Source organism: Montipora foliosa, chromosome 6 (assembly GCF_036669935.1).
Source record: "Montipora foliosa isolate CH-2021 chromosome 6, ASM3666993v2, whole genome shotgun sequence".
Taxonomy (NCBI): Eukaryota; Metazoa; Cnidaria; class Anthozoa; order Scleractinia; family Acroporidae; genus Montipora; species Montipora foliosa.
In genome coordinates this window covers 66,391,453-66,403,952 of record NC_090874.1, presented here as the reverse complement: position 1 = coordinate 66,403,952, position 12,500 = coordinate 66,391,453, and the positions used below count along the sequence as shown (strand labels likewise).

Below are 12,500 nucleotides of genomic sequence, written 5' to 3'. Positions count from 1 at the left end.
TAGTTCAGAAGTGAAGTACGATTCTCAGATATTCTACGTATGAAAAGTATGCCACTTGCTTTACTCATTAGTTCGTCGATGTGAGTATATAAATCAGTGGCACCATTCACAAAGGTGACACCAAGTAACCTCAAACTGTTCTTGTGTTCGATGAGCTAGAGAGGTGCAGGAGCTGATTCGACTCTTTTCCCTTCAGTAACACCATTCACAAAATTTTCGTGGGGCAGCAGGACTACATACAGGAATGCTCGAAGTTAAATAATATGCAAATTTAATCAACAAGAAGGATGGACACTGATTAATATCATTTATATATCATAATAGAAAAAAAAGATAGCATCGAGAACTGTCTCTTGAGCTACACCCCTCCAGAGGAATATGTCATCAGTAAAACGGCATCCATCCGCTCTACCCTTTTTTGTCGCCTAAAAAGTTATAAACTTATTAGTCACATACGGGTTTAAGCCAACAGTCTTCAAAATGCAATGAGATACAACCTCGGTATCATTAGTCTTTGACTGTCCATTGACTTGGGCAAATGACGACCTCAAACACTAACACACACGAAAAAAAAAATCATAAATTGTATCACACGGAAGCCCATGAGTAAGAGCCGTCCTATGCCCTATATCCTTAAGTCAACTTTTGCGCGTATCGTTCTATTTTTAGATCTAAGCCTTTAGCAGGAGACTCGCATATACATCAAGTTACATTAATTTGTACAATTTGCATACATTGTTTTTGCTATATTTTGTCTTCGTTTGACAATAACTTTATTCTGATTGGACATTTTAAACAATACGTGAAGAGACGAAGAACTGGTGGCGTTCTAAAAATAGAAACATACGCGCCAAGGTTAACTCATAGGGATTGTATTGGAGATGCAAGCTCCTACTCATGGGCTCCTGACCATATTATACGCCATATCACACTATTCATATTGTAACGCGGTACACGACCTTGGAAATATTGGCTTTATGTAATATATAGCTTCACCATTATCACAGCCTCGCTCTTTTTTCAAATAATATTTATGATTGCTGATAAGATCCTTCACCAGCATCCGTTGCTTCTGTTTTATTACCCTGCAGTCCTTGATTACAAAGTTATAAAGTGCGTTACCTTAATCATGTCACCAAGGGTTAGGGAAGTGGTCCTCATCAGAAGTTGGCAAGGTCTCAAAGGGAGGCTTGAGCACCAGCTGCAGCTCCTTAATGTTTCATTGGCACTGAAAAACAGGTATTTATATGCACTACTTAATGTTTAATTCTCATTGAGTCATTGAGCTCTAAATTTCTTAATTAACTTCGTCAATGCCTGTTGTTCTTCTGTCCTGCACATGCTGCAAACAGTGAAGTTCAAACTGGACTTAGCAGATCGAGACCGAGGCAATCCGGATCCACGTGTTTGACGAGTTTTTTGATAGCGGTTTTTTTATAACCGTCTGGGTAGCTGGTTTTTTTATTCATTACTTTGATGCAGTATACTTGAGTTATTTCAGTAAGTCAGCTTGATAAACATTAACTAAATAAGATAAAAATATCGCGTTCCACTCAGTAGTGAGATCACCGGACACCACGGTGAGCAAACATTTCGCCCTGTTAAACTCAAAGACTCGGAAACTCGTCAAAACTGGCCGGCGAAATCTTGTGATGAAAACACTTTCTTTGATCCCTTACTAGCATCTATCAAAACTTGGCGTTAATCTTGTTCGCAAAATTGCTGATCTTAAGCGCGCTTAATTCAATAAAATGGAATCTTCTTCCAGCATATCTTACCCGGCATTCTTTCACTCTATATTCGTGGGACTTCTCTGGGGGCAAAAAACTTAAAATAGAAACAAAACAAACAAAAGACGGTATAGAAAAGAAAAGAAGAAAAACGTTAGTTCCAGTAAATGACGGAGCAACGAGGAGAACGTAGACTCAGTGATTAATACCCCGAGATTTTGAGAAAGGCTGTTGAGACTTTCAGTAACGATATTTATCAGAAATCTATTCTTAGGTTCTCAATTACAAACCACAACTGAAATAACATGCTTACACAGAATTACTTCATGTTTCTACTCTTGTAGTCTACGTGTATATGAAACGGAGAGATACGTATTCGTAACGAAAAAGAAGGTCCATCGTCTCTGCCCAAATATCAACATGGATCTGATTCTAACGCAATCGTGAAATTCCCCAACGGTAATTGCTGAGGGCGATCTCTCTTTAAATTATTTATCTACTTAGTAAAAAAAGCTTTGTGTTGCCTCAAAGCATTCTTCAGTAGTCAAATCCCCTGTGAATAAGAAAAAAACAACAATTGTGGACTTACAAATGTAAAAGAAAAGGAAGGGGTTGTCTACTGCGAACATTTATGAGCGAGCGTCGCGGTGGATGTGGGTACGCGGCTCTCGAACAAACGTGAAAGTCGAGACTGGTAAGAGGAGGAAGTCAAAAATGCCAGGTGAGATGCTTCTGAGTAATAATAATAATAATAATACTTTATTTATAATGCGCACATGATCCTAAAGTTCTAAGGCGCCTCACAATAATATAATAATAAAAGCTATAAAAATAATAGTAGTACCAAAGAAAATGATAAACGGAAAAGAGAGGTTTGAAAAACAATATATCCATTAGACACAAATAAAATAAAACTGCTAGATGAAAGGATTAACTAAAAAACAGAATTTAATGAAAACAAGTCTCAATTAATTCTTGTAAATGAAGTTTACAGCACTCTAAGAAATAAACAGATTTTCGCCGTTCGTAAAACCCTTAAATTTTACTGATTTGAATTCAAAAAAAATTATCAAGCTTGAATTCAACCAGCATTTGAAATTAACAAGAGCTAAGCTATAGTAACATAACACGGCTCTCACAGAGAGACTCAATCACCAAATGCATTCTGTAGTTCTTTGTCAACTTCACATGCATCCAGTAACTAGTCCTTCCCATTAGGGTATAGAGTCTTGGTTCTTAAACTTGGAAGCAGTTTAAAAGGCCCACAAGACTTTTCGTCCGCAAGTTCGCGTTGAGAAAGACTCTTTTGGATTATGCAAAGTCGATTTCAACACGCCCATAAAATGGCAGCTCGTAAACGTTTAACTCACAACTTTTACGTGCCTAATAAGACTTGAATTCAAAGGCACTGTAACTTTCAAGTCAAGCCTTAGAGGTGACAAAAGGAGTTCGAGATTTCGTCAGATATTCAGCAGAAATCTTAACTTTATTTTCAGTACGATTAGATTTTGCTTAAAGCGGATTTAGCAAGTATCTTCATCGTACATGTCCTTTTTGTATGTTCTATTCATATGAATACGACGTGCTCCGTGATTCTAAGCGACTATACCCCTGTCCGACACAATTAATTACTGGCTTCTACATTTTTACCAGTAGGCTTTGCCTATAAAGACAAAAATTAAAAGCAGAAGCAAAGAACATCACGTGAAACATCATTAAAAACCGATTGAGTGTACTTACTGGTTGAGGGCACTGTCGTTGTCTGCGCAGGAGATGACGTTGAATTAAGCCCTGATTAAAAAAACAAAACAAAACAAAAACAAACAATTTAAAATAAATTCGAAATTAAATTGTTATGAAAGTTTGATTCGCAATTCTTACGTGAATCAACTTAAAATGCTGGTCATCGCAGTTATTAATTAACGTTACTTGAGCAGTAATGAAAGGAAAGCCTGAAAAATTCAGGTTTGAACGGGATTCAAACCCTGACCTCTGCGATATATACCGGCGCAGTACTCTGTTACAAGCACAAGGAAAGGTTACGTTTATACAAACGTTGGCCGTGTAGCACTTATATTTTAAACAGAGTTAACTGAATATGGTGTAATGTGAAGTGCTCGATTTCTATCCCATATGAACCATGTGAGCGTTAGCTCTACTGATAGAAATGGGCCCACACAAGGACAGAGAAAAACTCTGACCAGGGTGGGAATTGAACCCACGACCCTCGGGTTAGATCTCATATGGGATAGAAATCGAGCACTTCACATTACACTCTATTCAGTACTCTGTTAGTTGAGCTATCAATGACGAGGGGCACGTTTCTCGAAAGTCCCGAAACTTTCCGGGCACTTATCGGGGGTCACAGTCCTTTCTGTAACTTATCAACGGAAGGATTTTAAGCTATCAACCTTCGCAATCATTTTGCTTTTCGTTGTCTTGAAAACATGTCAAAAGAACAGCTTGTCAAAACAAGCCAGCAGCAGTTTCGGAAATCGCTTTCCGGGCCGGAACCGTTTTCGGGACGTTCGAGAAACGGGCTCCATGAATAACCAGAGCACTGCACCGGTATCGCAGCGGTCAGGGTTCCAATCCCGTTGAATCCTGAATTTTTCAGGCTTTACTCTCATTACTGCTAAAGTAACGTTAAGTAATAACTGCGATGACCCGCATCTTAACTTGATTCATCTCTCCGCAGTTCAAATATATATGGCATTCATATATATTAACTTCGTCAATTTTTACGTGCCTAATAACACTTGAAATTAAAGGGCTGTAACTTTCAAGTCAAGCCTTAGACGTGACAAAATGAGTTCGATATTTTGTCAGACATTCAGCAGAAATCTTAACTTTACTATGAGTACGATTCGATTTTGCTCAAAGATATAGCGAGTATCTTCATCGAAAGTGTCCTTTTTGCCTGTTCTGTCCATAAATACAACGTGCTCCATGATTCTAAGTGATTATACCATTGTCCAACACAAGCCAATTACAGTCGACCGCTGTATTGCCTTCTAAATTTCTACCGGTAGGCTTTTCCTATAAAGACAAAAATTAAAGTAGAAACAAAAAACATCATGAAACATCGACAACAAAAACCGATTGGGTGACTACTTACTGGTTGAGGGCACTGTCGTGGTCTGCGCAGCAGATGACGTCGAAATTTCTGCCAAAAAAATGCAAACAAAACAAACTGTTTACGAAGATAATTAATTAAATGATAACCGTCACCATCGTGAAACGGGCGAACTATAGGAAGAAATTAACGGTAAGTTAACTACAGTCCTTTTTGAAAATTATGTTTGCTTTGCTCCTTATGACTCAAAGCAACCTCTGGGAGCGATACACTCATCGATCGTCCAAGACATATTACACCTTTTTTAAAAATATATACAAGGACGTCTAATTTGGGGCTGCGGATAAACGTTCTTTTTTTCGCGATTTGAGCCAGAAAACGTCCTCAACACGTTCGTGAAGTTGTGTGGTATACTAACAACGGTGCGTTCGATTGACCCTTTTCCGGAATGAGAACACGCTGAGTGAGGATTTAAAACGGTATGTAATGGCGTTTTGAAGCAACAAAGATGATAAAGATTGTTTAAAATAGGATTTAGCAGGTGTTTGACAATTTTAAAGTGAATCTCCGTAAAAATGATTGAAGGATTTCTAACTTCTATTCCATGTATTCCTATTCCGGAATACGGTCACTCGAACGCACGGTTAGTTCCACTGCAGTGTATCATGCAATAAGAAAAACACATTGTTAATGTTACAAAAAAACGTCCCTAAGTATCAATAAGAATAAAACGCAAACAGCGGTTACAAACATTTGCTTGAACTGCATAACTTTTTTTATAAACTTAAGGTTTCGTATTTTACAACATACATCTTAAGAAGTGATTGTTATTCAGTTACAGATAAATTTAAATTCAAAACATACAACTAAACGGACTGGGAACTAACGAAATTGATCGACATAAAACGACAAGAAATGTGCTAATAATACAGATAAAGGTTCTTACTGCCAACGTTTTCATTTAAGGCTGGCTTTAGGTCACGGATAAACAGACTCTTTAATTTTACAATGCATGTCTGATCGATCAGTTGCTAAAATTTCAGAATGATCTCACTTTATTCTATGGTTGGTTGAGAAAACATGATCAGCAATTGCAGATTCGTGACAACTTGTTGTTACACAGGCTGCCCTGACTCGGAGGATAAAAAAAATATAAGGATTTGTATGGAAATCTCGATAACAAACTGAAAAAGATATTTACACGCAAAAGTTCTCAATAAAAAGCAGTATATTTACGTACTTTATTGTCGTGGTGACTTTCTCGCTTTTTGTGTGGTTATTTGGCTCGCTTCCAACGAATTTGGACACGGCTGGTCAACCGTTCAGTTATTTGCTCTCACCGTATCGTGGCTCAAGTGAACCGTTGACATGCCGTGTCCAAATTCGTTGTAAGCGAGCCTTGAAGGATTTTGAAAAATTGAATATTTTTCGCTGTTTCTCAGCAATGGATACTCGAAACAATAAAAGCACTCGGACTTCGGCCTCGTGCTTTCATCTGTTTCTCGGTGTCTGGTTACCCCGATGAAGGACTCGCACTCGTTTTTGATCGATTACTTCCAGCCTTTCCTTTATTTAGTACGAATGACAACACGGTCGCTTAAATCGCATTCATTGTTGGTAGTCACAAATGTGCATATCCCACGGATATGCACATTGAATTAAGCTTCGATCGGGTGAATTTACTTTTATACCCTCCAGTATTTCCAAACTTCCTTGCCCCGATTAGAACTCTTATTATATACTCAACAAAATATCTTGTTTCTGATTGGCCAATGGCGAATGCATAAATAGGTTATAGAGTGCAATACGGAACTTGCTATGGAAACACCGTGGAAGCGCCAAATTTGAACACCAAACTGAAAGAAAATGACTGACAGTCAGTTTGCTTGTCAAACCAAAACATCGTTGAGCAACTTAAAGAAAATGCAAAAAACAAAAACACGTTGAAAGCTACACAGACCTGGTTGAATGTCTGACAAACATGGGCGACTGAAAGAAAACTAAATCCAAAACTGGAAGAATACGAGCACGAACAAAGTAGCGCGTTTGAGTAATTTTGTTGAGAATATAATAAAAAAAATAAAAATCGTATGAGCCTGCTCGTGCATTTCGTGATTTATGGTCACTCGTAATGTTTTGAAAGTTCTCAAATTGCACTCGCCCACGGCTCGTGCAATTTTGAGAACTTTCAAAACATCACTCGTGCCCATAAATCACGAAATGCACTCGCGTTCATACGATTTCCTATACATATACTCGACCCAACCTTCACTATTATCTGCGAGCGCGTTGGACCACTCGGCCACCGTGGCGCACTTTTGTTATCTAGAGGAAAGCAAACATTTACTGTGGAATCTTTCCGCCCGCCATGATTGACACAGTATTAAACTATTCAATAGAGTGGATAGATGCTTTTTCTTTGAGAAAGGCAAGCTTTAAAAGTAAGGAGAATTTTCTACGCTAGCTATTTCTAGATCTTGCTTCGTACTTGTGTGTTCCACTGTGAACATCATTTTGCATAGAATGAATACTTGATTAGAAGTATTTTGTATAGAACGAATACTCCAATATTTCTTGGGAACCAGTTTGTTCAGCCGTTTTGACGTAGAAAGAACATATGAAAATAGCTTTCAGGGGCCAAAAATAAAATAAAAAATGAAATCAAATTAAAAAACAAAAAACAAATTAGCTATCGCCATCACAGGGACTTCGCTGCGGTTCCCCACTAACCTCATTCGGAGGAGCTTGACACTTGGACTAGCATCAATGATTGTGATCTTTGTGTTAAATTCGCACATGTATCTTGTAGTGCTTTATAAAACTTGAAAGAAAAAAAAAAGTAAACTAACAAAAACCTGGTGTCTTGTCGTCATTTTGACATAGATGCATCCTTTGTTTCGTGAGTTGTCAGTATTAAACACGCAAGGTAACTTGATCACAGGCGGCCGCTAAAATCGATGTCACTTTCGATTTTGCGATTTTACTTGTAGGACTAAAAGTGCGATAAACACTCTCATTGAACATAACAAAAATCCACCGAAATATCTTTCGCTGATGGTAACTTGTTATAATCGTGGCACAAAATTTATGATGTTTTCATCTCGCAAATTTTGTTGCTGATGGCAAATTGTTTTATTCTCAATCGACACTTCCTAAAAGTTCCTTCTGCTCTCCTTAAAAACTACATATCAATATTTATTTACTTTTGCTTCACTATTTGTTTTGAATAAAGCAGGCTAACAAAATCTGCACCTTGCTTAGTTCGCATTTTTGAGCGTTAAAATAGAATTTTTGGTCGTATGTTCCTGACAGCAAGTCGCATATTTTGACGTCCCGCATACAGATACTAACCCTGCCGGAAAAGGCTTAACTTCAGTAAACATTGGTCTTGGAAAGCTGTCAGAAGCTTAGAGTGGTGTGTGGTGAAAAAGAAGTTGTAAATGATCAACATGTCAGCCTTGAAGCAAAATGTTTCTCGATTTCCTTTTATTTTTTTCAATCGTTCTGTGTTTCGTATTTCACTGAACCACATTTCTTCTCAGGGGGTATCTAGCAAAGATATCTACCATGGCACTGTAATGATTTACTGTACCAAAACAATGTCGTGTACTATTAGAGCTACATATCACGCAAGGACAACTTGAATCTCCTGAAAAAACAAAACGCAGCTCAGTTGACAGTTATGGAAAAAAGCAGTGTCAAGTTACTGCACTACCACACGTACGCAGTACGTTCCTACTTTAAAAAAAAAAACCGTATCTCCTTAATCCCCCCCCCCCCCTCCCCCACCCCAGTCCAAAAATCCCGTATCCCCACATTTTTCCCTAACCTAAATATACCGTATCCTGATCGCTTCTCGGCCTTTTGGCTAAGACTAGTTTCTCGGCCAAGGGCTACGGTCAAGTACCATTGTACTACGTACAGTAGTTTTTTCTGTGCCATAAGGGGCAGGCACAGAACAGTTTCGGCTGTTTGTCTGTTCTTTCGAGAAGCGATCACTAGGGTTTTTTGGTTTCGTTTTTGATAGCTTTTTGTTCAGCTCGATTGTTTGAATCATGACGAACTTTTGTACTTTCTGAGAACTATTTAATACTTGAGTTTTGAATCGATGACAGAGAGAGTTTTGGCGATTTCAACGCGGACTGCACTACTGGATTTAAGGTTTTTTTCTTAACGAAATTTCGAGTTGTTGTGGAACGTTTGGTACCAAGTTACTCTTAAGCGGCGTTCACACTCAACTTTGACTATGATCAACTGGAGTATAATTTAGGCTATCATACTTCATTCAATTTTACTCAATTATGGGTCTGTTCACATCTGCGAAAATTCAAATTCAATAGGCAGGGTAAACTCGCAGTGTGAGACAAAATGGAGCCGTACGGCGTGGTTGCCACGATTATCATCAACCATGCTTCAGGCAACAAGAGAACCAAGGAGAACCAAGCTTCCGAGAATAGAAGACGACGAATCCAAATCTTCGCTCCATAAAGCGATTAGAAGTTCGTCTGCTCATACCACCAAGTGTTCGCCTTTTTGTTCAATTACTCACTGCAATTACTTCAAACAACCCCCTTGAGGTTGTTTGACGTAATTATCATCTAATTGTAATCAGGGACAGTGTAATCAGTTGATGTGAACCCATTTCATATTTAATTCGATTATAATTCGATCGTAATCGAGGCCTAATGTGAACACGGCTTAATACCGAATTTAAGATTATGGAATTGTCAAACTAGTTTTTTGGACTGGACTATAGAACACGCAATTACGGAATTTTTAATTTTTGAGCATTGAGAGAAATGGAGTACAGATGTTGTCTTCTTGTCTTCGCCACGGATTTAAATAGTTTGCAAGGAACTAATCCTGGATTACGGAACCGGACTTCGAATACAGGGCCCGATTGTTCGAAAGCCGATTACCTTAATCCAGGATTAGCGTAAACTTTTGTTTCATGTTTTCAACATTTTGGTTATTTTTGTTTTTCAAGATTGACTTCTTCTAATGTAAAGCTTTTCCGAATATCAGCCTTGAACAGAATTTGGGAGTAGAAAATAAAACTCGTTTGTTAATTTTTATCCTGAGATTAGAGTTAATCGGCTTTTGAACAACTGGCCCAGGATGATGAGTTGTTACACTGATTTGTAATACGTTTTACGGATGATTTAAGGCTGATCTTGTAATTTTTGGATGAACGGAGTTAAGGAAGCAAGTAAAACTGTAGGATTTGAATATAGTCTCCTTCCAAAAAATTAATAAGTAAAAGATCCCATGTCCTGATAACCCGCTAATAGGGCTTTATTGTTTGCATTTGCAAATTTAGTAACATTAATAATGAGTTTTTACAACAAAAAACTTCAAGTTATATTACACATTTATCTTTCTGGTAATCTCTCGCCATTTTCCGAAGTTTACCTGTACTTGAAGTTCACTGTAACTGGACAATTTGTGTTAACTGTTTGCGCATTCCACGGATACGCCTTTGTAGGCGTCTTGTTCAGTTTTTTTTTAGCGAGATTCCCATACAAATCTTTATAATTTTTTACCGTTGGAGTCTGGGCCACCTGTGGTTGGTAGAGCTTTAAAATGTTCTGTTTCTATCACGTAATCGGCGTTTCGCTTTCCCTAAATAGAAATCATTGCAATCCCAGCAGTTTGCTCTGTACACTACTTTTGACCTGAACGAAGGAGCTAGTTTATCTTTGTAAGGGAAAAAAGACCTGATTCTTCGGGTGTTCTGAAAAATTATTTTTAGGTTGAAAATACCATAGAATCCTCTTGAGGTCCTCTTGAGGTCATCTAAGGTCAACTGTAAGAATCGGAGTGACGAACAAATTCTAATGCAGCGATAAGCCAAAGTGCAGACTAGGTTTATTTTGTATTTAACCTCAGTAAAAGAGTCCCATTTGGTATAGAGACCGGTAAATGTCTTCTCATCGGCATCCTGGACGTTCTTATAAAAAAAGAGTGCACTCGACTCATAGATTTCGACTCATGGAATTCATCCCGGCTTTACACCAGCCAAGAGAGGATGAGGTCCTCTCTTGCACCAGCCGAATATAAATTGATTGACTTATGTGTCTTCAAAGTAAAAAAGGCCAATAAGGCTAATCTTCTTACATTTTCTCTATTCATTTTTGAACCGTTCGTACCAGTGTAGTTACTGGGCCCGAATTCCACAATGTGAAAGAAATGGAAGGATCGCCATTTGGTTGAGATAGCGCTAATTTATATTCTGAAGGCAAGTATTCGTTGCCGTAAGCTTTTCTTTTGCTTGAAATTCTTACTGAACCAGGAGAGCCAGCAGCCGAAATGTGATATGTCAACAGGAAATTAATTTCACGTATTTAATATGAGTTATTTCCGCGCATGTTGGCCACAGCTCTCTCAAAGCTACGTCCGAAAGTTTTGCTTCGAGAAAAATTCAAAGGCCGTTTTGCGGCAATAATTGCGTTATCATAATTGTCATCATCACCTGGTAATGGTTAAGAGACTATTAACACGGCTAGCAATAGTTACGAACTTTGATAAAAGTAAATAACCCGCTTTAGCACGATCGACGTTTAGAGCGTTAACCCTTCGTTAGAGGAGCTATTAGTCCTTTCGCTCTGACCATGGGTTAGTGCTTGAAGCGTCAACTTTTAATGTCCCAACAATGGTCATCGTCAATTTACTTCATTTCATCGCCTCAATGACACTACCAAGTCTCGAAAGCTGTCAGTAATATTTATCCGGCAATACTGGAGAAGACATGACAGATGTAGATACTTTTTGGGATGTCCAAGCCCTCACGAATTCACTGTGTTTTACTCCCCATCCACCCTTTCCCCCTGACTGGTGGCGGGGACTGTTTCCCTTTCCGCTACATTTGAGAGAGATGACAGCTTTCGAAACTGTCAAAAATGAGAGAGAAAGTGAGAAAAAAAATCAAGCATGTATTTATCATACCATGAAGTCAAGTGAAGCTATGATACTCGCAGTTATGGACGAAATTTTTGCAATTGCACAAAGAAGCCGGTGAGGAATAAATGATAGATGAAATGGATCATATATGAACTGCGGATATGAAATCAAGTGAAGCTATGATCCTCGCAGTTATGGACGCAATGTTTGCAAATTGCGTAAAGAAGCCTGAAAATTTCAGGACTTCAACGGGTTTGAACCCGTGACCTCGCGATACCGGTGCGACGCTCTAACCAACTGAGCTATGAAGCCACTGACGTTGGGAGCTGGTCATTTGTGGGTTCCAATGTTTCCGTGAGGAATCAATAAACGATGAAATTATATATGAAATGGATCATATACGAAATACAGATATGAAATCAAGTGAAGCTATGACCCTCGCAGTTATGGACGCAATAAAGAAGCCTGAAAAATTCAGGACTTCAACGGTGTTTGAACTCGTGACCTCGCGATACCGGTGCGACGCTCTAATCAACTGAGCTATGACGCCACTGACGTTGATAGTTGGTCATTTGTGGGTTCCAATGTTCCCGTGAAGAATGAATCAACGATGAAATTTGTGGGTAGCGTAAACCCACAAATGACCAGCTCCCAACGTCAGTGGCTTCATAGCTCAGTTGGTTAGGGCGTCGCACCGGTATCGCGAGGTGACGGGTTCAAACCCCGTTGTAGTCCTGAATTTTTCAGCCTTCTTTACGAAATTGCATAAATTGCATCCATAACTGTGAGGATCA

The 12,500-nt window shown here is 38.6% G+C and overlaps 1 protein-coding gene across 8 annotated transcripts in view; it reads right to left on the bottom strand.

Annotated features, from left to right (window-relative positions):
- Positions 1-334: 334 nt before the first annotated feature.
- Positions 335-12,500, bottom strand: part of LOC138008200 (uncharacterized) — a 54,910-nt gene continuing 42,744 nt past the window's right edge. For 6 of the 8 annotated variants that reach the window (XR_011124184.1, XR_011124185.1, XR_011124186.1 and 3 more), the window contains 3 exons: positions 4,849-4,896; positions 1,779-3,521; positions 561-1,228 (listed from right to left, as the gene is read on the bottom strand). Coding sequence is in view for 1 of the 8 variants with exons in the window: in XM_068855451.1 (XP_068711552.1) it covers positions 1,790-1,827; positions 3,471-3,521; positions 4,849-4,896 (137 nt within the window). In the remaining 7 variants the exon portion in view is untranslated. The other 2 variants (XR_011124182.1, XM_068855451.1) reach the window with 2 other exon arrangements.